Here is a 21,967-nt window from a genome sequence, read left to right on the forward strand (position 1 = left end):
TGATTAATTAATCAACATGGGTTGGATAATGAATATATACATGGGTCTTTCGCCCTTTTGCTTTAATCGAATGTTGACTTTGTCAAGGAGCATATAATTTTTCCACAAAAACGCGGTTGCTAGAAGAATAATCTACAGAACTTGACACAGCAAACAAATTTAAATATACAATTTCTCGTCCTAACGATGAGAGAACCATTTGATGCATATTATACAATATGTTTAACGTTCAAGTGAGACAATGAAAGGAAATTCTCATTTAATTTCAGATGCCTGCACCCTATCTAGTTCGCTTTAATTTTTCTTGATTATGTTGGATTCTCATTTAAGCATGGGAGAGTGACATCGGGTCATAGTGACCAATTCCGTCGCTTTGGTATATTCCAAGTTTGAATTGGCTCCATCATGTGCAACACTTCAATACCACAGTATAGGATTCAGTTGATCGACTCATCCTCGTCCACATTCCAACTTCTCCATAGGATTTCAATTAACAAATTCAAGTAATTTGTGCATGCAATACGCTTCATCAGCAATCATTGTCACTCTTTATCAAAAGATTCATCTGATTCTATCAACCCCCTGAACTCATGAAAGACTTATAAAAAATCACATCATCACATGCAAATTATACCAATTCCAGAAAGAGCGCACTGAATATACTACTTCCTAGATCACGAGGGTGTGACTTAATGACAAATTGAGTTTTTAATGGAGAAATTATTCTTGCAGTAAAGAAATTTAAAACTCAAGGCTAAATCCACGACCATACAGATATTAATTTCAGCTGGGCTGCTCAACTAAAAAAGGTACTAAAAGTACGGATATCTCACTGCCGAGACAAGAGAAAAAACAAGCATCTCTATATTATATTAATCCCATGCAATGCCGACGACGTACTAGTTGACTTAATCTAGGAATTCTTTAAAGGATAAACTCAGCATCAATTAATTGATTAAGGGGCTTTATCAAGGCATGACGCATCAGAAACGCGCATTCAATCATCAAATCTTTTGTTTAATTGTATCCGCATTAGGGGTGGTGTTATGTAAATTATAGTTTGTTGTTAATATAAGTAGATGTAGAACTATATATTTATGAAGATTTTAAAAATATTTACAAAGTTAATTGATAAAAAAGAAGAAGAAGACAAATGTGAGTTGCATAAAATATAAAGGCATTAACCAGTGAAGGTGGGCACTTATTCATGAAAATTAAGAGAGGAGAGTGGAAGAGAAACGACGGAGGAGAGGAAAGTGGAAAATTGGGGGCGTGGTGGGTAAAAAAAAGCAAATTAATTAACTGATTCACCCTTTCATCTAATAATTCTCAATTTGTTTTATAATTTTATTTAACAAAGGATAATTGTGAAAACTAAAGTTATAACACTAAGCCCTTTTTCATTATAAGTCTTACGGGAAATAGATGAACATACTCGCATTAATCTCATAAATCAGCTATAATCGATCTCAGACGTAGAACTTACGGAAAAATAGCATATTGCCTATCGGGCTAACAGAGTTAGCTATATGTCTTATGAGTTTCTCATAATATGGTTTCTCTATAATTATGTATTGAAACTCTCTGTCTTTCCCTTTTTTTTTTTTTTTATATGCACATGATTTGAGTATTCAAAAATTCAATGTCCAATTAATTCGGTTTGATCTGCGTCGAACTAAGGGATAAAACTCTCTCTTCATTTATAAGATTCGAATAAGTAATTTTATTGTTTAAGAAAAATAAGAGTTAAATCATTTGAATCAATTCACGGTTTTTTGTTTTTTCAAAATTAAGATCATAATTTCTGAGCCCTGTGGGGCCACCGTAGATAAATTAGATATAATATAAATACATTAGCAAAGCGAGAGTGCTGAGAATAAGCAAAGTGAGGCATAAATGATGACACTTCCAGTCCACGTCAGCCCAACGTCCACTTTGCCCCCTTAGGAACAGCAAACGCGGAAGGAGTTATGAGGATTCTTCATCTCCATTGCATCTTTGACTTTCCTTTACTTAATCGTGTCCTTCCCTCACAAAATGCAATTTCCTCGCATTTATTCCCTCATCATCCCCCTTTCCACTTTTACGGTTCTAAATTAATCCTCTGAATCACATCCATAACTCATCTCCAAGTTCGCTATGCTAATTTTATTATCAGTATCAGTTTCATGAATTTTTTTTTTGATAATTCAATAATGGAGTGACATATGATATAAAGAAAAAAAATAATAATTGAACTACGTTACGAGTACATGATATGATGTTTCTAGAGGATGCGGAACGACCCCAAATTCAAGATTCCAAAGAGGGGGAGATTGGATCTGGACCTCAAGAGGAACCACATGGACACATTAGGAGATGTGATTATAAGAAGAACCCCTTTTGGAAGTTATATGGAAGTTTGAATGGGTCAGCAGTTGGACCTCCACACTCACTCACTCTCTCTCTCTCTCTCTCTCTCTCTCTCTCTCTCTCTTGGCGTCTGACCAAAGACCGGTCCAAGCTGAAAAACTCGGTTTCTCCGGTCAAAGTTCAACCTTTGCCCCTCCCTCCCTCTCTAGTCTTCCATTTTCTCCCACCACCCCTTTTAAAACCCAAAGCCCACAATCCCCTTCTCAACCCATTCACTCTCTCATCATCAGAACGAACAACTGCTAACGAACAAATCCTAAGCTTCCAAGTCATTCACCCCTTCCATGTTTGTATCTTCTTCACCATTCTTGTTCTCTTCTGCGCCTGATCATACTTCTTCTCGGAGTCGAAATTTTTCTCTACCGGGCGACTCCATCCATTCCCGGTTTCCGAGATGAGCCACTGAGAATCATATTCTTTCGCGGGCAAAAATCAGCACTCGTAACTCTTGCTGGGGTTCCTTCTTGTACTCGTGTTATACGTGCTTAGGGTGGTTCAGGTTCTGCGACAATGGAGGGCGGGTGGAGCTACGAGCAGAAGACGCTGATCAGCGAGCTGATCCAGGGGGCGAACTTGGCGAAGCAGCTGCGGGCCCACCTGAGCTCGGCGTCCTCGGCCGAGACGCGTGAGGTGCTGATCAATGGCATAATAAACTCGTTCGAGAAGGCCCTGATGGTCCTCAAGTGGAGTGGGCCCGTTGCATGCCAGCCCCAGCGTGTCCCAGCCCCTGCGGTGGGGGCCAGCGGCATCCCCGGGTCGCCGCTCTCCGTCAATGGGAGCCCCTGCAGTGATGACTTCGACAGAAGCGCGGCTGTGAGGGAGCAGTTTGATTGCAGAGATACGTCTAAGAAGAGGCAAGTTTGGAGCTATTTTCTGAATTTATGATTATCAAAAAGAAGAAGAAGAAGAAACTATTGATAAGTTAAATTTCTAATATTGATTTTAAATGGGCAGGAAGATGTTGCCGAAGTGGACTGATCAGGTGAGAATTAGCCCAGATACGGGGCTTGAAGGGCCGCAAGATGATGGTTATAGCTGGAGAAAATATGGTCAAAAGGACATCCTCGGTGCCAAATATCCGAGGTAAATATCCAAGTCCCCACACATTCAAAACGAATAATTAAAAGAAAACGAATAATAATAATAATATGTATATGAAATAAAAGAAAAAGGAACTAGGAAAGGAAATGGACAGCCAACCGTTTTCTCATCTTATCTTGTCCTTTTAGTACCTACTAGTTGCATGTTACAACTTTCAAGGATCGATCATGATACGCACAAAGAGTTGTTGTCATTACTAAACTTTCATGTCTCTTTATTTCTAGTTTTATGGACCCGATTAGACTCGTGTACTTCTCTATAATAGAGAAAACATGCCAAGAGAAAGAATATTCAACCATTCCTTTTTTGAGTTTCCAATCATATAATACTTTCTTTTTTTAAAGAGTTCCTGTCATTTCTTTAATGATATTCTCTTTTAACGGGAATTCTGTGACTTGCAGAAGCTACTACAGATGTACGTATCGAAACACTCAGAACTGCTGCGCCACGAAGCAAGTCCAGAGATCAGACGATGATCACACCGTATTTGAGATCACGTATCGAGGGAAACACACGTGCCTACAAGGAGGGCCTTCGACTCCGGCCCCACCATCCCCCGAGAAACAAGAACTGAAGCAGGTCACCCATGGCAATCACCAGCAAGACCAGTCCCAGGATGCTCTAGCACGGTTTCGAAATGGGCTGAGGGTCGACACGGAGAACTTGGATGGCAGTAATATAACCGAAATGCCACGCCCCTTCTCTTTCCGTTCATCATCCTTCGGGTTCGTCCATGGTGAAACCCACAGCTCTTCAGGCTTGGCTAACAACACGGGCAACCATGGAGGGAACCTCTCATCCCCATTCTTATCTCCTTCCACGCCCGAATCGAACTATTTCTCGCTCTCCCCATGCCCGATGACTGAATTTGGGCAGATTCACAATAGATACCGATCCGAGTCTGATCCTGCAGAGATAATTTCTGCCACCAACTCATCCGCGAATTCTCCGATCCTTGACTTGGATTTCTCACTCGAAGAAGTGGGCATTGAGCCTAACTTCCCATTCAACACCGACGGATTTCTTCCCAAGTTAGATTATTAATCCCTTTTAGCTTATTCTGTTGTAGCTACTAGCATCATAAACGGGAAGCTAAGATAGATTGCTTTGTATAATAGACAGTAGTTTTCTCTGCTTTCAGCTTCACGGTGGTTTAATTAACCATGAGATTTTTCGAATAAGTTCAATTCTTTTCAGATGGCAAACAGAGATCTCTTAGCATTGATATTTTGTCAAAGAAACAGAACTGGTCGCAGCTATTATAAATGGGCAAACACTATATATACCTCGCAAATTGTCTGGAGAGTGCGAGAATTTATACGGCAGTCTACAACATCTCTATCTCAGAATTTACAAGGATCCTAGCATGAATAGCTACAAGAATGACCAGGATTCAGAAAACACAATAAATTGCAGAACTAAACAGAAGACTGCTCCTCAGTTAAAACCTTATTAGTCGCATCGGATGTGCTCTTTTTCGTTGCTTGGGCTCTTCTGATTGCTCCTCTCAGGCCCAAGACGATGAATAAGTTGGTCAGTGTAAGTAGCGACTCGGCTCCACCGTGTAACCAGTCCACATTCGAAAGAGAAGTACCATACTGCACTTTTGCTGTCCATTTTTTTTTTTTGAATGAATCAGGCAAGGAAACTGGAGTTAGAGATTCAAATCTCAACGTGGATGCGCTCATGTCAAGTAGAATAATTTTTCAGCCAGTGACGATTTACCGTAAATTCCAGCTGGGACTGATCAGTCGAGTTGAAGCAATCCAAGAAATGAACAAGAAAGTCAGTAGGACGAGAGGAGCCGAAAAAACAAGGAAATGAGAACACGAGAACCCATAAATGAACTAAATGCTTTGTTCTTGAAGACTAGTCGTAACACAGAAACAATTGAATAACTCGAAACCTTAACGGTATAAGCTGCATTACACTTGGAATAATTTCTCTTTACTTGTGAAGGGATGTAGCTAATAGCTCAGCCTGTATTGATCTAAGCCCATATAGACAAAGAGTTATTAGCAACAAATAGTTGTAAACCGGAAGCTTCAATTTTCCTTACAAATCCGAATTGCATTCGAACTACCCAACTAGATCAAAGTAGAATTGAAAGGATTCCAATCTTCAGGATCCAACAGTCAAGCACATTCGACATTTATGCAACTTAAAATGCACCCATTGAAGCTTTAACATATCTTCTTCACAGCTTCAAAGTAAAAGCAAAAACGAATTAGAACTCGAAAGACGGTTAATTCTCGAGTACCGCAGAAAGACGGCAGCAGGGATTACGCAACTCACCATACCATACTCGACACTCTACTTCAATCAAAAGAGGGCAAACGCTCATCATTTAAAAACAACAAACTTTATGATGAAAAGGGAAATGAAATTTCAGAGAGAGAGAGAGAGAGAGAGAGAGAGATTGAAGAGAATACTGGTGGCTCCGACAAAGGCGAGCAAAAAGTAGAAGCCGAAGAGGGTGAGCTTCGGGGCAGACTTGGACTTGGTGATGAAGTAGAGGAAGCCCAGGTAAGGGAACAGGGAGAAGGCGAAGAGCTGCGAAGCTATGCTCTCCGAATCAATGTTGGGGGCCCACGGGTCCACAGGAAACAGCGAATTGCGCACAACACCTCCTCCCCCCCCTCTTCTTCTTCCTCCTCCCGGCGGGTATCTGAAACCCCCGAAGAAACTGAGCTCTCTGGGTTCTCGGAACCGGTTCGATGGTGGGTTCAGCAGGAAAGAGAGGGAGGAAGGGGAAGAAGCTGAAGGGACGGCAATGGCGGGGATCTTCCACGAAGGTGGTTGCAGACAAGCAGTGATCATGGCGGGATGTCAGGGGAATAATCGGCTTCCGGGATGGTGCCTCTGCTTGGGTCGCCGAAGAGGAAGAAGGGGATGGTGGGTCTTTCTTCTCCAGTCTTATCGGAGTCAAAGATATCAGGAAATCTTGGCCGTTGGATTGTCAGACTTTCGTGTCGGGAACAAGGGTCGGCCACAGGGGCTGGGTAAAGGTGCTCTGAGTGACTGCAGTGGGCCTCCAAGTTATTTTTCATTTAGGGCCCCTTGGAGTTGTTGGTATAGTTTTCGTAATTGGATCGCGCATCGATTCGACCGAAGGAGTTAATCATGGGTTCACAGATTCAACTGGGAACTTCAGGAGGTCAATCATGTTTTGAAAACGATAACAAAGGAACTTTTTTTTTTTTTTTTTAAGTAGAATCCACATAGGTTATTCGGGTTTTTAACATTCACTGCATCAAGCTGTTAATTTTTTTTTTTTGCGTAAACCTAGTATCTGAAAGTCCAATTAGATCCCGACTAATTCAATCGAGTTGGGTCGGCCTACTAACAGATAAAACTCTCACATCATTAATTTTCTACATTCACAATGACTCGAACCCGAAAGCTTGATTAAACGGAACAAGTATCGAACCGTTTGAATCAACCTACATATGGTTTTATGGGCATCAATTTGAACTATGGTATGGGGGCATTAGAGAGCCAACACAACACGGATGCCCCATTGATCTATAGTAGACATTCGCACGGTTCCTTTGAAAATAAATATACTCAACTACTTTAGAGGCATTTATGTGTCTCAGTATTGGATCATTTATTTATGTAACCAAACCACTGACAATTGGCGTCCCCAAGCCCCTTCAATCTCTTCTTCAGCAGGTTCTTTCAAATTTCATCACTTCCATCTACTTGCCGGTGCACTATTCCAAAGGACTATATGTGATCAGTCTTATAGTTATGACTGCCAAACAGAATCCGGCATCAAGCCGGGATTGGGAGTTATCGGCATCCACATAAGTACAGATAAGAGTTTTTCATCATTTAGAGATGTATATTGTTTGATTTCCTTTAACACTGTATATGAGATATGTAGGTGTTGGTGTATCTAATTGTGCATTGCGCTGTGTGTAGACACTGGGATCCATTTACATTTAATTAGTAGATACTAATGATAATTTTTTTCGATGCACGCTCTAGTATTCAGAAGTTTAATACTTTAACTAATTCAATTCGAACTGAATCGATTTATTAATAACGGTAAAACTCACCCCTTGAATCAAGTCACTTTGGAAGATAATGATGACAATTAACTTATGTCATTCTGCAAAATGTGTATTGATAGTACAATACACTCATGATGTCAACGGAATTACCGGCAATGGAATATTGTATTTATAGAAGATCCACACTGCTAAATTAAATTCTCCGTCCTTTTCTTATCATTTTTCTATGGGATGTTGTATTTACGGAAGATCGATCTAGAATGCTTAATTTAATTGAATCCTCTTTCCTTTTCTTCGTTTTATCTTTTCAAATGATCCCTTTTCATAGGGACTGGCTTGGATTCTCTGTTCTTAATTAGACCTGTAATGCAAGAATTGATAATCAAAAGAGGAAGTACCTTGATAACCAAGATGTTCCACGTCCGATATTTAGTGAGATTATCCGTGTTTATTTTATTAACTATTAAGATTTTTATTTTATTGTACTTGTCTTTTGGGTCTTTTTTGTAATCGAAAAATTCAATAATTGATATTTTAAAAACCTATATATATGAGCTGCTTCCATAAGTTAATGCTTCTGATAGACAAAAGTTAATTATGATCATATGCTGTCTTCTCTTTCTTGTTCCTTTTCTCCCTAAACAGACCAACCTCTAGATGCTTTCAATTACATCTTGTTTATAAAAAAATTATATTATACATATATACTTAAAATGCATATATGATATATACATGTATTTACTAAAACATTTCAAGTAAATAATTCACTCATGAAAATATTAAAAAAAAAACAAATAAATTACTTGAGATCAAGTAATTTCCCGAAAAAAAGTACAAATAATTTATTTGCACATGCATCGTGTAGACCAATTAGTTGGTTGGTATTATAATATTGATTGAGCATCAAAAGCTAAAAGATCTATAAATCGAACACGCACATTCATGCAAGAAACCTTAGCACATATCCAAACCAACCTGTAGTGCTGCAATGCAATCTTTGTATGATGCAATTATTTCTAGTTCATTGGATTACTATAATTATTTATCGGTTTTTATTTACCGTAAAGAATACAACCGTACTGGAGAGTAAATCTTGCCGAGGCCAATCTAAACGTTCCAATGCTCGGAAATTTGATACGTTCCAATGGCTCACACTCGCAATAGATTTTATAAAATATTCCAGTTACTCATTAACCCAGTGAATGTGCAGCAAACCCAAAACCTCAGAAAAGTTATTCAACACCCAACATAGGTCCATCACTGGATGTACACTGCATACGTAATGAAAAAGAGGCTGCCTGATAAATAAGTTTCTTGCTCATGTCCAAGCCTACGAGATATAACCGATAGATGTGGAGCTGAGTCTCTCTGAGGCTGTCCTCACAAACAAGCTGATATCTGGTGATAACCCGCCATGATCCACCCCTGAAGCCTTTGGAATGGCCAAAAGTGGACCCGACTGATAAAAGCAAAACCCATCACTTGGGTCCTTCGGCCGAGGCTTAGTCGCCCTCGGCGACTTGAAAAGGGATTGGATAAATTTCTGGAGCGGTTGTGAGATCCTCTTTGAAGCTCGGTTGGCTGTCGGCTGAGCCAGTCGAGCTCCAGAACAACGACTAGGCAAGTGAGTCATGGAGGAGCTACGAGAAGACACAGCGGCGTCGAGTTGGCGCTTGAGCGACTCGAGCTCAAAGGAGTCATAAAGCGAGCTTCCGCAGTCCCATATGAGCGTCTTGGACAGGTCGGCTTCTCTTCGTTGCATCTGCTCTGCCGTTTTCTCCATTTCCATGGGTTTTCTTCTTCAGAGAACAGAAGACGGATAGGCGATGTTATGCCGTGAATTCTGACATGGGAAGCCCATTTTATTTGTCTGTCGGGGCGTTCTATTGCTTACTTATTGAGCCTTAAATTGTTTCCAATTCAAATTCTTTTGTATTCTATATATACAGCTACTGAAAAGAAGTCCCCTTCCCCCCAAAAATTAAATTTCGATACGGATGTACTAAATTTTAAAATGCGTAGTTTTTAATTTATCATAAGATCCAATTTCAAATAACTTTCCTCGATCCATTAAAAAAAATCTCGATGATAAACTGAGCCCGAAATAGTTTTTTTTTTTTTTTTTTTCTGATTTTTCACGACTCACTCGCCTAGATGAATATGTGAATGCCTACGCATTTAGTGAACATCGATATTGGACATTGATCCCATAAAGCAATGCAAGCGATTATCTCATGCATTTGTTGTATTACGTGAAGTTCGATGAATAAACGCTTCATTACGTATTTGAAGGGAAAAAGAAGAAAGAGAATAAACGCTTAATTTTTATTTTAATTTTTTGGTGAACAAATAAACGCTTAATTGGTGCACAATGTATTATAATTAGGCATTTCTTTTGCATTCCTTCAACGGATTCTTCTTTGGCAATGTATGAAAGTTAGGGACGACCTTTTAAGCCCAATTCTAACTTGGGCTCCGAGGTTACCTTATAAAGGACATCGTAGAAGGTAAAAGATTGATAATTCTTCGGTTCTTCATCCATGAAAATTAGGAAAGAAAAACCAGCAGTTTCTGTTTATCATTGTCCTGGAAAAATTGTCCAAAATAAATATTTGAAAAGTTGCAAATCCTGTAATAGTACACAGAATTTTGTACTTTAGATTGCATGTTTTTGGAAAGCTTTAATAATTTTTCATGCCTTTTAATTTTAAAAATTACCATAATTAGGAAAGATGAAAGTTTTTGTAGTAATATAATGTAAAACTAATTGACAAAGAAAACTTACCAAAAAATGAGGTAAAAAAAAGGCGATTTAAGGAATTTCATTGCTAGATCAAAGCTGCAACTAAAAACTTCTAGTAAGCTAAGTTTTACACCTCTGGACAAATCCGGCTCAAACTGAATTAGTAGGGCCCATTGAACTCCCGAATACAGGTAGGGCACTCCAAATAATATATATGTGGGACCTTAAAATTTAAAGTAAGAAATCCATAGAAAAGGAGGAAGCTTATGCAGACAACGGATGAGCCTCTTGTGTAGTGATAGATGGGTCAGGCTTCGTTCCGGTTCCGGCTTTCTTACCAAGTAAGAAAGTGATCATGTTTTTTTTCCCCTGGCAGGATGAGTAATTTCAATTCAATCCAGCTATCAGAGCTCGAGTTAAAATATCTCACACCAGGACTTCTTCTTTGTTCCACTAACAGGACTATCCAATGATAGGGCACATTGGCAAAGAAAAATTCAGATCTTGTGATGATGAGTGTATCTTTAGGAAGTTGTCAATGGTCATGGGCGTGTGTGGAAGGAGCAACGTTCTTACGCTGCAGCTCGGAAATGATCAAGGTCAGATAGAAAGTTTTCAATTTAGATTGAATATTGTAAGGTATCCATCCCTCCATCATCGAATTGAGTTCTTCCAGTTTTTAACAAGTCACAGGAATGGCCAAGGTTATGGATGTGTGTGTGGGAGGAGCAACCATGTTGCTTCCTCGATCATCGAATTGAAGTTCTTCCAGATTTGAATAAGATTAGGACAAGTCACAGAAAGTAATTTTATCGTAGCGGTTGAAACTCAAATAAATTGGAAAAAGGAGGAGGATTGTCTCATTGCAAAATCCATGCTCTTTTTCATTGCAGGATGAAGGAAGACTTAAGAAGCCATAAAACTGATTGAATTGATTCCGATGTACCGAATCCGAAAGGAAAACCTTCAATTGTCAGTCCTAACAAACGCCATCAAATCGATGGCCCTCGCTATTCCCTCTGTCCTCTCTAACAAACTCGAACCATTTCCATCTACTGCTCAGTTCTGTCATCACCAGCAGCAACAAACTTGTTGTACTCTTCGAGTTCCTTCTTGTACACTTCCATTGCTTCTGCAGCTTTTCCATTCCATACGGCTCTCTCCTCTTCACTTAATTCCTATTAACACCACGAAGTATATCAGTCCCAAAATTCTCTCATTTTGGATATCTAACTCGAACATGAAAACAGGCAAGTCAACTTAATTTACCTTCCATTTCACTGAAATCAGCGCAGTGAGGGTCGAGTTGTTGATCCCTGGCCTTTCCTCCGACAGGATCCTCCTCGTCTCTTTGCTGAACAGGAAGAATGAGGAGGCTGGCTTCTTAGGCCTGTTCGGGTCGACATTCTTTTTCTCTCCGTTCTTCTTCTGCCGATTCTCTTTCGTTTTCTGCGTATTTACTCAATTTGATAAGTTTCCCTCGTAAATTAACACGAGGCAGCAATGAAGAAAACATCTGGCGTTTCATTCAAGAACCTTGATTATGTTATCAGCCTTCTCCTTCTTCTTGAGCAGCTGCAGGGCTTCCTGCTTCTGTAGCTTCATCTGCTCTTCCTCCTCCCTTCGAGAACTCTCCGCCTCCTCTTCCTTCTTCTGCTTGTATGCCTCCATCTCTTCCATATACTTCTCCTTCTTCTTCTTAGCCATCTGCAGATTCCAAGGTAAAAAGGGTTTCAGCATCAACCTTGCACTCACCTAGAAGCATAACCAAATCATATAATGAAGAAACAAACCTCCTCATATGGCCTTCTCTGATCCTCAGTCATATTCTTCCATTCCTCGCCGGTGACTTTCGCAACCTATCATTGACCAATCACAATTAGGTCTTAACCTCTCTAAACCCCAGAAGTTAACTAAGCATTGATTTATCAGATTAACAGCGTATGTTCATTCAATCACCTCCAAGACATTCTTGTTTTCTGCAACTAGAGCAGCCCTTCTCTCATTGGAGAACAGGAAGAACGCTGACATGGGCTGCTTCGGTTTCAGCGGGTCCCTCTCTTTCCTGAAGTCAAAGTCAAACATGAGATGTATACGCAAAAGGAGATTCATAAGATCTGATCAAAGGTCAGAACTCTATAAACCCCAAACGTCCGGGAGATTGAGCTTACTTGGTCTTCTTGGTCTCCTTTTCCGCTTCTTGCTTGAACTGGAGGTACTGTTCGAGCAGCTCCATGGCAGTCTTCTGCTTGTGCTCCTCTTCAAGAAGCTTCATCGCTTCAGCCTCGCGCTTCTCCTTTGCGAGAATCTGCAGATATGCTTCCTTCTCCGCCTGGTACTTCTCCTCGTAGGGCTTCTTCTCCTCAGCAGTAACATTCTTCCATTTCGTCCCCAATATGTTCGAGATCTCCTTGAACTCTGCTTCAGGGTTCTCCTTCTTGATCTGCCACCAAGAACCCCCACATGGGTCATTCATTCAATCAAGAATCAACAAGAAGATAAGATCTGAACATCTTAAATCAATCAATCAACGAAGAAGCCCTTCTTTTTACCTCAGCCCACTGATCTTTGCACCAGAGAATGTAAGGCGGCGATGGCCTCTTCTTCTCATGGCACCCCTTCTTCTTCTCTTTCTTGTCCTGCTCCTTGTCCTTCACAGCTTGAACGATAGGGAACGTCTGCAACAAATTTCAATAATCCATTTCAGATCTCTGTGAACAGAAGGATATTCCATATATTCTTATATTACAGGAAATGAACTGACCATCGTGGGCTTGAACTCCTTGAGTTTCTGCAGCTTCTTGAGCTCGGTCTGGAGCTTCTCCCGCTCCCGGCCCTTCGACTCGAGCTCCTCCTCCTTCTGCCTCAGCATCTCGTCCCGCTCCTTCAGCATCTCCTGAGTCCTCTCCTTCTCGATCTTCAACTTCTCCATCATCTCCTGCATCTCCTGCAGCTCCTTCTCGAAGGAGGAAGGTGATGATTGCAGCTGCTTCTGCTTCGGCCTTCCCTTCGATTTGCCCTTCTTGGGCTGGCTCTCCTGTTGTTGGATCTCCTCGGAGGGCACATCCTTTTCAACCGCCGGTGATGGCTTCTGGGCCGAGACATCGAGTTCTTCGTTTGGTGGAGGAAGGTTCGTGTTCTTCGGCTTCAGAGCCTTCCTGCTGTTCTTCCCTTTCTTGGTGGGCGGGTTCACGGGGATCTCAGCGATTACGGAGTCAGCCATTGCTCAAGAGCCAGAGGGAAGGAGAGAGGGGAGCGGGAGAAGGTGGAAATTTGACTTGAGATTATGGTGACGAGAGACGTAGAAAGGGGGAAAAGGGGTTTATAAAGGGGAAGGCAGAGTCACAGCAACGGGCAGATTTTTCAAATTTCAAATGGTGGGGGTTTGTTATTGGAAACCGAACGGATTCGATTCAAATTTCGACCGTTACTGAAAAGAAAAAAACCAAATAGTGGATTATTATGGGGTCATTGTGATTCCAAATCTGACCAGCCCATATATGGCTTTCAAATTAATTTGGGCTTCTTTAGGAAAGGCCCGTTTTAGGATTTGTCAACACTTGACATGTTTTACTTTCGAAAAATGGCTTGTGACTCGATTAGCAGAGCGAGAGAAGACGATAAAGAAAAGATAGAATAACAAAGCATACACGAAGCATCTCATGAGCAGGGCCAAAACTTACACCTTGACTGGAATTAATATTGGTCAATAGGATGAGATTTGTCGAAATCCAATTCATATGAGTTTTTCTCCTTCTGCTTAATGGCCACTCCATGTGACAGAAACATAAGAAAACGTGGCCTCACTGACATGATATACCTTTAGACAAATACAAAAAAGAAGCTTTTTTCGAGTATTCTATTCACAAGGCACAAATGATGAGTACTACCACTTTCATATCACCGTGTGACTCCTAGAACCGCTCTCAATCAGCATTCACGACCATTTCCATTATCACATCGTTCCATGCATCAATGGGCCCGGGCAGGCACCAGTGCAGACAATCCTTCTGGACTGTAGCATTCACGTCTCGAGCAAAGGGTTGGAACTTGCGGTACGGTCCTGGGTGCCCATCAGGTCTCGATAATGAAAGGTTTGTGAAATCAAGAAGCCTCAGCTTCACCCCGTTCCTCTCTGCTTGCTTCCTTGCCTTCTCAAACTCCCTCAATTCAATTTCCAGTAAGACCCTGTTCACAGGCTTGAGCTCGAACTCGCCTTCTTTGACCGGTGCCTTCCTCGGACAGGTTCCCCCATTATGCCATTCCCCATTCTCAAAATGATCGGGAGTTGACGTTCTGAAGAAGATCGAGCCCTTGTGATTGGAGTTTGATATGAAGTCCATCACCTTGTGAAGAGTCTTCTCGTAAGCAAAATCAAACCTGAGCTCAGTCAAATTTCTACTCTGATCACAGTTGTGGCAACCTAAAATAGTGTCATTCTCGTAATAGATTGAGGACTTGAGGAACCATTTTCCAGTTGATATTATCACGTAGTCGATATTCTGGTACATATTGGTCCATTTTGAATCAAGCTCGTCGAGATAGAGCTTGACCTCAGAAGTTGAGACCCCGTTCATGTCTTCGAAGATGGCAGCTTTTACGAGGAAAGGGGACCAGACAACAGAGATGGTCAGGTTGTAGGAGGGAAAATGCCATCTCCTGGACTTGTACTCCTCATCATGGTACATTTCGATCGGTTTTTCCACCTAAAGGTCGCAGAAATGGAAACAAATAAGTCGCAGTCTGGAGAAGACGACAGAAGGTCTATATCACAATTATTCATCAACTACTATATTACTATGAAACACTTGAAAATAGCCGGTTTTCATCATGCTGAAGCAGTAGTTATATAATGCTGGCTAACCCAGTGATAAGCCACCACATACACCTACAACTAAAAGTTTGTATATCTGGTATAGAACAAGTAATATTGTTTTAAAAACATTCTACTTTACACTACATCTGACCAGAGTGAGTACAACAATAGATTAGGAAGAGGTAGGAGAATATCCGAGGAAGTCCCACAATAGGAGACCACAGGTGTACTCACAAATTGCACCCACCAGAAGTGAGTCACGCCTGATTTCACATACGAGCAGACAAAAAGGACAGATGTAAAACTTACATCTGAAACAGAAATCCTTTTATGTCCACTTTCTAAATTCGTCAATTAGACCGACTTAACAGATACAGGGACAGCAGAAGAAATGTGATAAATGTGCACAGGGCACAATCCATATGAAATCTGTATCTAAGCTGTATGCATAGCCCTACCCCACTGTAAGTTCATCAGAACTTACATGAATATATAATAGAATACCAAGGAATGGAGTTCTATGTAGAAAGATACCAAATTACATAAATTTCAATGAGGCCCTAGTTTACTTCATGCTGAAATTTCATTTCACAAACCTTCAAAGAACACATACCGTTGAGAGCATGCACAACACGGACTGCACATGGTTTCGGGAGATGGAATCGCCAATTAACGCCCATGTCTTATTCCTCATCAGTTCAAGAAATCTCCCAGCGTCAAACGGAGGCAACTCGCAAGACCGTGGATTCCATCGCCAGTATAAGTACCCAGTATCGGGCCTCCCATTCTTCATACAGTTCTGAGGGGATTCAATGAGGGGGCAGCTCTCATTGGTATAAATAGGCCCCGAGGGGTTGGGGATCCAATCACCCGTAAAAAGATCACATTTTTCTGCATTAGCATCGAAGAACAACGATTTCAGCGAATCTGGCAGAATAATCCAAAAAATGGATCTTTGCTGCAACTAAGACTGCATCCACAGATCAACATTACTTTACTCGGTTTAATGAATGATTCGACACCCAAAATTGAACACAAAAACAACTACTAAGAAGGGCGACTCTATTCCAAAATGCACAGCATTTCGGAAACCCACCGCTTCTTGGCCGATAAGATGATGCGCTTAGAGATTCGAATACACGAAACTTACAGCACAGAAACATTAATTTCAATGAGCACTCAATCGGATTAGCCAAAACCAAGAAACCATTCAGCAAATTTCATTAAGGATCTCGAAAAAAAAAAATCTTATAAATTTGGATTACCTTCTACAGTCACCTGATCCTGACTCTGTAGCGATGACTCCTCCTCGGCAGGATGTGCAGCATCAACTGTCATCGCCGGTTCCGGGATATCCCTCCTGTCAATCATCAATGGCGCCTCAATCCGATCCAGAGAATCAGTATAGGAGCGAAACAAGATCCTAAAACCAAAACCCAACAACAGGAACACAGCTGCCAGCTTGAGGACCAAGCTGCTGTTCTTGGGAAGGCACGAAGAAGCCCTCCATTTGAGTTTCATCTTCTTGTCCCTGAGCTTGTCCGCCCCTCTGCTCCCTCTCTCCCTCTCCTTAGCAACGGTCGTCAAGTCCATCAAATCAGACCCTCCATTGCTCTTCTACTTACCCAGTCGAAAATTTTACCAGTGACCCGTAGCTATTGAAGGGGGACCCTTCTGCTGCTATAGCTTTGCCGCACTCCGGGGTTAATCCATCAGAGCATTGAATGCAGATCGGGGGGTGACTGACAAGACCCAGGAGGGAAAATTGGGGAAAGTGTTGAAATTGAAGGCGGATTGACGGAGGAATGGTGAGGCTTGCGGTCTACCGACAAGAGGAGACCTACGGGCTTTACGGTTGTTACATAAACTTGTTAGCATAAGCTTAAGGGTATATAATAAAGCTCCGTCGTTACGTCCCAGGCAAGAAGAATCCCTGCTGGCTGGGTTACCTTTTTTCATGAGAAAGACACAGTCCACCTCGTGCTTACGAGTTAATTTAATCATGGATTTATTTGGGACTAACAATTTTGCACTTTAGCCCCCTGTAGTTAGCGTTATTTTCCATATACCCTTTCAATTTTACTTCAAGGCCTTTCTTACCCATGAAATTTTCAGTATACTCGGATGTCGAAACCAGGTTTGGACCGAGGAGGGTGTTGAGGCCCGTCAACTCTCATAAAATTTGGATACTCTAGTCTCTAGCTAAATTTATATATTATTTATAATTTTTTAATAAAATCATCGATATTTACCTCGTGCAAGGATGATCTATCTTCGCATTAGCATGAATGATCTTGCCTCCTTAATTCGAGAGGTGCATCCCTGGTTGAGAAATTGGGAAGAATCGTAGAATCAATGATTACGATCGACAATTGCTCAAGTAGGAGGGCATTAAGTCAAGTAGAGATTTTGACCTTTATTAACTTCTTTATAAGTTTAAGTGGAAATATCACGTCGATATATAACTATTTTGTCATTCAATATCATGATTCAATGAGTTAATTGTACTAGGAAATGGGTCTATACAACCTTGATTATCTCCGATTCAATTTTTTTTTTCCTTTCATACTTTCTTATGGCAATGTTGTGAGAGGCAATGGATCAGCCTTTTAGGCAAGTCAACTTCTCTTCTCAACCACAGCCACAAAGCATTGGATATATATATTTTAAAATCTGGGATATATGATAAAGATAATGCATGGGATCAACTTCCATGAATATAATATAGAGTATTATATCCAGAAAATGCAAAAATGATCTTGAAACAACAACGTTCAAATAAAAAAGGCAGATATTATACACAACCAAAATATATCTGCTTTGGCAGGAGACGGACAACAGTATATTATATGACTTCTCAGTCATTAGCTGACGTGGTCCCCAAAAAAAAAAACAGAGATAGAAAGAGCAAAAATAATTAAAGCCAGAATTAAATATTTCTATTCCCATCCAACCCCATTCAATAATTGGGGCCACATGTTGCAAAAGATTATTCTGTCGCGTAGACTACGTATAATATTCACAAACAACCAATATTAGGGAAAGAATATGTCTCATATATCACATTTTGTCTTCTTTTTTTTTTAATTCTTAAAAATAAAAATATAATTACAGGAAAAATGGAAGTGACTCTCACTCACATCATTCCTTTTGGAACTCTCATGCCAAATCCGCGTCCTGACTTCACAACCCTGCAATTGCATTGCATACAGAACAACGATAGCATGAATACATTTCTTAGGAACATAAATCTCGGAAAATCTGACAGCAAGAATACATTACTTAGGAACATAAATATCGGAAAAGCTCAAAATTTAACAGAGATTAAACAATAAAGGTTAGTTGATGCAGTGTTGCTAATTTTTTACTTACGTCGGGGCAAGTTTTCCGAGGTCATACAGCTCTTCGTCGGTGTCTTCATCGATGACCTTCCCGGAGATGTCGATGATATAAAACTGGTTTCTTGTAGTAGGTAGCCCTCGGCTTGCAAGTAATTTTAGATCGTGCTGATGTAATTGCCTCCCGTTTACAAAGATGCCAGTGTCCCCAGCAGAGCAATTTGTAGGCATCGGATAGTTGAACTCCTCGATAAATGGCTGCAGAACACCAACGAAAAGAAGAACCAAACAAGTGAAAAGGCCGCGGAATTTAAGAGTAGAGGCTTGTCGTTGAAAAGAAAGTGTTGATGAGAAGATGGATTTGCAGATGCTACCGGAATTATCCCGAGACAAGGATATTTCATCACGCCCCAAAAACCGGAATGGTAATCATACCTGCACAAGGGGGATTCAAAGGAAATATGAAACTAGAAAAAGTAGCTTATGCATATTTCTCTTCTGGAAGTAGGAAAACAAGGCCCAGAAGGCCCTAAGTTAGTGAAAAAAATTCATCCTGTCAGAGGGATCACTACCAAGCAGGAGGGGAGAATTCGATTTGAAAAGGTCGAAACATAAAGGGGACTGACCAGTAATCTCCTGGACAAATCGGGCCAGCACGAACTTCGACCTGCTTAACGAAGCTGTCGGGTATAGGATGGCCATTAATAGTAACCTCGGGTCTCTCATTTTTGAAGCTCGGTTCAGGCCTCGGTTGCTCTCTGACACTTCTGTTCAGGAGGCCCTTGAAGAAGGATCTTCCCCCTCCTTTCTTGTTTTTAGGTTGGTCTTCTTCTCTGCTTGTGTCGATGGAGTCCTGAGACAAGCTCGTGATGGGGTATTCACTTGCAGAAACTTCTACTTCAGTGATCTCAGAATTATCCTTGTAGGACTTGTGAGGTGAATCGATCTTCCGGAGAAAGGCCTTCTCTTGGTTGGAATCATCGCTACTCTTTTCATTCTCCTGTTGAGTCTGATGTACAATCATAGAAGTGGAATTCTGAGGACTATTTTGGAGAGGCGAAGCTGGTAGAATTGGAGAAGTGTGATCAGCATTCTGTATGATCAAATCTTTCAGGTTCCCATTTTCCTCTTCTTTAGCCCCTTCGTGATCTTCCAAAGGAGGAGAAAAGGAAGAATTAAAGCCTGCTGGCTTCTCATTTCGACCCACATATACTTCTTCCCTTGAAAATGCAGTTTCTTCAGATATCGATGAGATGTTCTGTTCAGGGTCATTATAAGAAGTCATGCTGCCAGAATCGATAAGCCTGGGAGATGAACTTCGGTCACTCCCTCCTTTATTCAAAAACTTAGACGATGGACCTTCATTACTAGCCTTATCTGGTGAGTCTTCAATAATACGAGTAATCAGCCTCTTCTCCTGTAGCTTGATATAGATCACAGCTGAACACGAACCACAGCAAGTTTTCTCTGTGCCCTTCTCTTTTATTCTCAACCTTCGAGGCAACTTTAGGAGACTGAAGCAATTAGAGCAAATTAAAAATGGCGCACCACCTGCTAGTGCAGGCCGGTGCTTTCTGCTCTTGATTGAGGCCAAGGCCATTTTTGAGGACGCCAGACTAAGACTGCCAGAGTTGTCTGAATCTCTGTTAACTGACCATCTTTCTCGGGGCTGTGATTGATCTTGTGAAAGGAACCTGGAAGAATCGGGATCCACCTGATGTGCAACTTTTGGCCTCACCTGAGCTGGACTGATGCGATGCTGGAACTGCAAATCAAACCTCTCTTCCACGATCATCCTTGAGCTTGGTGGCTGGGGAGGAAATGGATCTCGAGGATATGACTCAAACAGTTCAGGGTCGATAAATTCCATATTCTCTTTGAGGAAGGCTCTATTTGATGAATTATGTACGTATCTGCTGGATGTTCCGGCTAATTGTGGACCAAATGTGTCCTGGAAGTTGCCGGGAAGACTTGAAATGTTCGATACTCCCATGTTGTAACAACCAGGATATGCAGCAGGCCAATTATAGTGCGGCGAACGGGCATTGTGACGAACACTGGGAACCATATTCCTGTTAATGGGAAGCCTTTGCTCTGGCTCCTTAGATCTGCTGATCTGATAATTCAACTCCTCCAACTTCCTCAGAAGCTCTGCTCGATCCATTTCCAAGTTTTCAACTTCATCAGGCCCATATGCCTCATGACGGCTCGCTGTGGGCTGGCCATAGCCGTAAAATGGAGGAGCTCCATGACGAGGTTCCGCTGGGTTTATGGAAAATGCTTGGAAACGTTGCTCCCACTCTTCCAACCGATCATTCCCAGCTCTGGATGATCTCACATTCAAAAGCCTAGTGGGATCATTCCACCGAGGGTAGGCCTCTTGGAAGCCTCTCCTGGCAGTGAAATGTTTGACAGGTTCATAGCGGTGTAGGGTGGTCTCCTCGTTATCTCCACCAAACCGATCATTGATGGAATCATTCAACATCCTCCTGTTGTTAGCGGCATAACCTGCATCTTCCTTGTTCCTGCTATTCTCAATAAGCCTCGATCCCGCACCATACTTGCTTGGGCTCCTACCGCTGTCAAAAGAAGCATACCTATTCTCCATTGTACTTCGTTCCGCTAACCAAGTCCACCTCCTAACTTTCTATGGAATTAGTCTTCCTTCCTATATTGTTGAAATAGCAAATTGGACCGCCAAAATCATCAGAGCCTGACAAAAGTAAATTGTTCAACCACCCAAGGTTAGATTGCAGATGGAGTGAAACCCAAGTAGGTTTTCTTTTCTTGTTCTACTGAGTAAAAATGTGATGGTAACTTTAAGCTTCGGCAACGTCCATCGTGTCCCTAGCAATGTCATCAAACATACCTCTTTGAGAATTTTTCTTCCACACGACACGAAACTAATATGCAGGGTAGGCCGAAAACCCCTCAATGTTCTTCTCAAACTTACGAGTATTCATCTCCCCTCCTAATACTACTACTACTACTACTACGTGAAGTCGGGTATGATACACAATACATATGATGAAAATTTGCAGCAACCATGAGGGCTGAGGGCATACCTCTAGGAAGACAGCGTCGTCGTCACTGCTGGAAAGCTCCAATGACGGAATTCATCGATCCTCAAACTTCAAACTACATAAGGAAGTTCAAAGCAATTTTCGTCGTCAAGGGACTCTCTCTGCCTGCTCTTGACGAGGATGGAGGAGGGCATGGGAAATGAATGTCGGGGAAGAGATTTGAATGAAAGGATATGTGAGAATGAGGAAATTTATTGGCCGGGGACTTTTGGGGACGACAAGGGTGACAGGAGCAAGTCTTGTTAACAGTAAGGATTTGATTTTTGCAACTATTATGTCCAAAAGATGGGTTGTATGATATGAAAGAAGTATCCGTGCAGACGCTTGTTATTGACCCGTTCAACCTTAGCAATGCCACCAAAGATGGAGAAATTATGGGATGCGTAAGATTTCACTCCAGAATCACACATGTTGAGTAAGAAAGATAGAATCATGTAATAAGGAAGAGAGAGAAT

General features: G+C 41.3%; 6 protein-coding genes across 6 annotated transcripts; 1 reads left to right on the forward strand and 5 right to left on the reverse strand.

Annotated features, from left to right (window-relative positions):
- The first annotated feature begins 2,603 nt into the window (after positions 1 to 2,603).
- On the forward strand, positions 2,604 to 4,709 carry LOC116204935 (probable WRKY transcription factor 53). Its single transcript, XM_031537319.1, has 3 exons — positions 2,604 to 3,266; positions 3,367 to 3,495; positions 3,915 to 4,709. Exons 1-3 carry the CDS (start codon positions 2,923 to 2,925, stop codon positions 4,555 to 4,557), a joined length of 1,116 nt encoding a protein of 371 aa, XP_031393179.1. The 5' UTR covers positions 2,604 to 2,922; the 3' UTR covers positions 4,558 to 4,709.
- Positions 4,710 to 4,750: 41 nt separating this feature from the next.
- LOC116204936 lies at positions 4,751 to 6,484 on the reverse strand. Its single transcript, XM_031537320.1, has 3 exons — positions 5,946 to 6,484; positions 5,239 to 5,256; positions 4,751 to 5,122 (listed from the first exon to the last, which is right to left on the reverse strand). Exons 1-3 carry the CDS (start codon positions 6,331 to 6,333, stop codon positions 4,932 to 4,934), a joined length of 597 nt encoding a protein of 198 aa, XP_031393180.1. The 5' UTR covers positions 6,334 to 6,484; the 3' UTR covers positions 4,751 to 4,931.
- A 2,213-nt stretch (positions 6,485 to 8,697) lies between these two features.
- LOC116203126 lies at positions 8,698 to 9,418 on the reverse strand. The gene has a single exon (XM_031534788.1). It carries the CDS (start codon positions 9,319 to 9,321, stop codon positions 8,863 to 8,865), a length of 459 nt encoding a protein of 152 aa, XP_031390648.1. The 5' UTR covers positions 9,322 to 9,418; the 3' UTR covers positions 8,698 to 8,862.
- A 1,692-nt stretch (positions 9,419 to 11,110) lies between these two features.
- On the reverse strand, positions 11,111 to 13,585 carry LOC116203564 (high mobility group B protein 6-like). Its single transcript, XM_031535335.1, has 8 exons — positions 13,040 to 13,585; positions 12,828 to 12,953; positions 12,447 to 12,718; positions 12,235 to 12,340; positions 12,069 to 12,134; positions 11,812 to 11,982; positions 11,545 to 11,724; positions 11,111 to 11,453 (listed from the first exon to the last, which is right to left on the reverse strand). The coding sequence occupies exons 1-8, from the start codon at positions 13,496 to 13,498 to the stop codon at positions 11,328 to 11,330; spliced, it is 1,506 nt and encodes a 501-aa protein (XP_031391195.1). The 5' UTR covers positions 13,499 to 13,585; the 3' UTR covers positions 11,111 to 11,327.
- Positions 13,586 to 13,940: 355 nt separating this feature from the next.
- On the reverse strand, positions 13,941 to 16,941 carry LOC116203565 (protein trichome birefringence-like 23). The gene is made up of 3 exons (XM_031535336.1): positions 16,357 to 16,941; positions 15,705 to 15,982; positions 13,941 to 14,981 (listed from the first exon to the last, which is right to left on the reverse strand). The coding sequence occupies exons 1-3, from the start codon at positions 16,682 to 16,684 to the stop codon at positions 14,202 to 14,204; spliced, it is 1,386 nt and encodes a 461-aa protein (XP_031391196.1). The 5' UTR covers positions 16,685 to 16,941; the 3' UTR covers positions 13,941 to 14,201.
- Positions 16,942 to 17,185: 244 nt separating this feature from the next.
- On the reverse strand, positions 17,186 to 21,765 carry LOC116203563. The gene is made up of 6 exons (XM_031535334.1): positions 21,495 to 21,765; positions 19,056 to 21,142; positions 18,804 to 18,864; positions 18,464 to 18,687; positions 18,232 to 18,282; positions 17,186 to 17,413 (listed from the first exon to the last, which is right to left on the reverse strand). Exons 2-6 carry the CDS (start codon positions 21,035 to 21,037, stop codon positions 17,371 to 17,373), a joined length of 2,361 nt encoding a protein of 786 aa, XP_031391194.1. The 5' UTR covers positions 21,038 to 21,142; positions 21,495 to 21,765; the 3' UTR covers positions 17,186 to 17,370.
- Between the last annotated feature and the right edge of the window lie 202 nt (positions 21,766 to 21,967).

This window comes from Punica granatum, chromosome 4, assembly GCF_007655135.1.
Source record: "Punica granatum isolate Tunisia-2019 chromosome 4, ASM765513v2, whole genome shotgun sequence".
Classification (NCBI taxonomy): Eukaryota; Viridiplantae; Streptophyta; class Magnoliopsida; order Myrtales; family Lythraceae; genus Punica; species Punica granatum.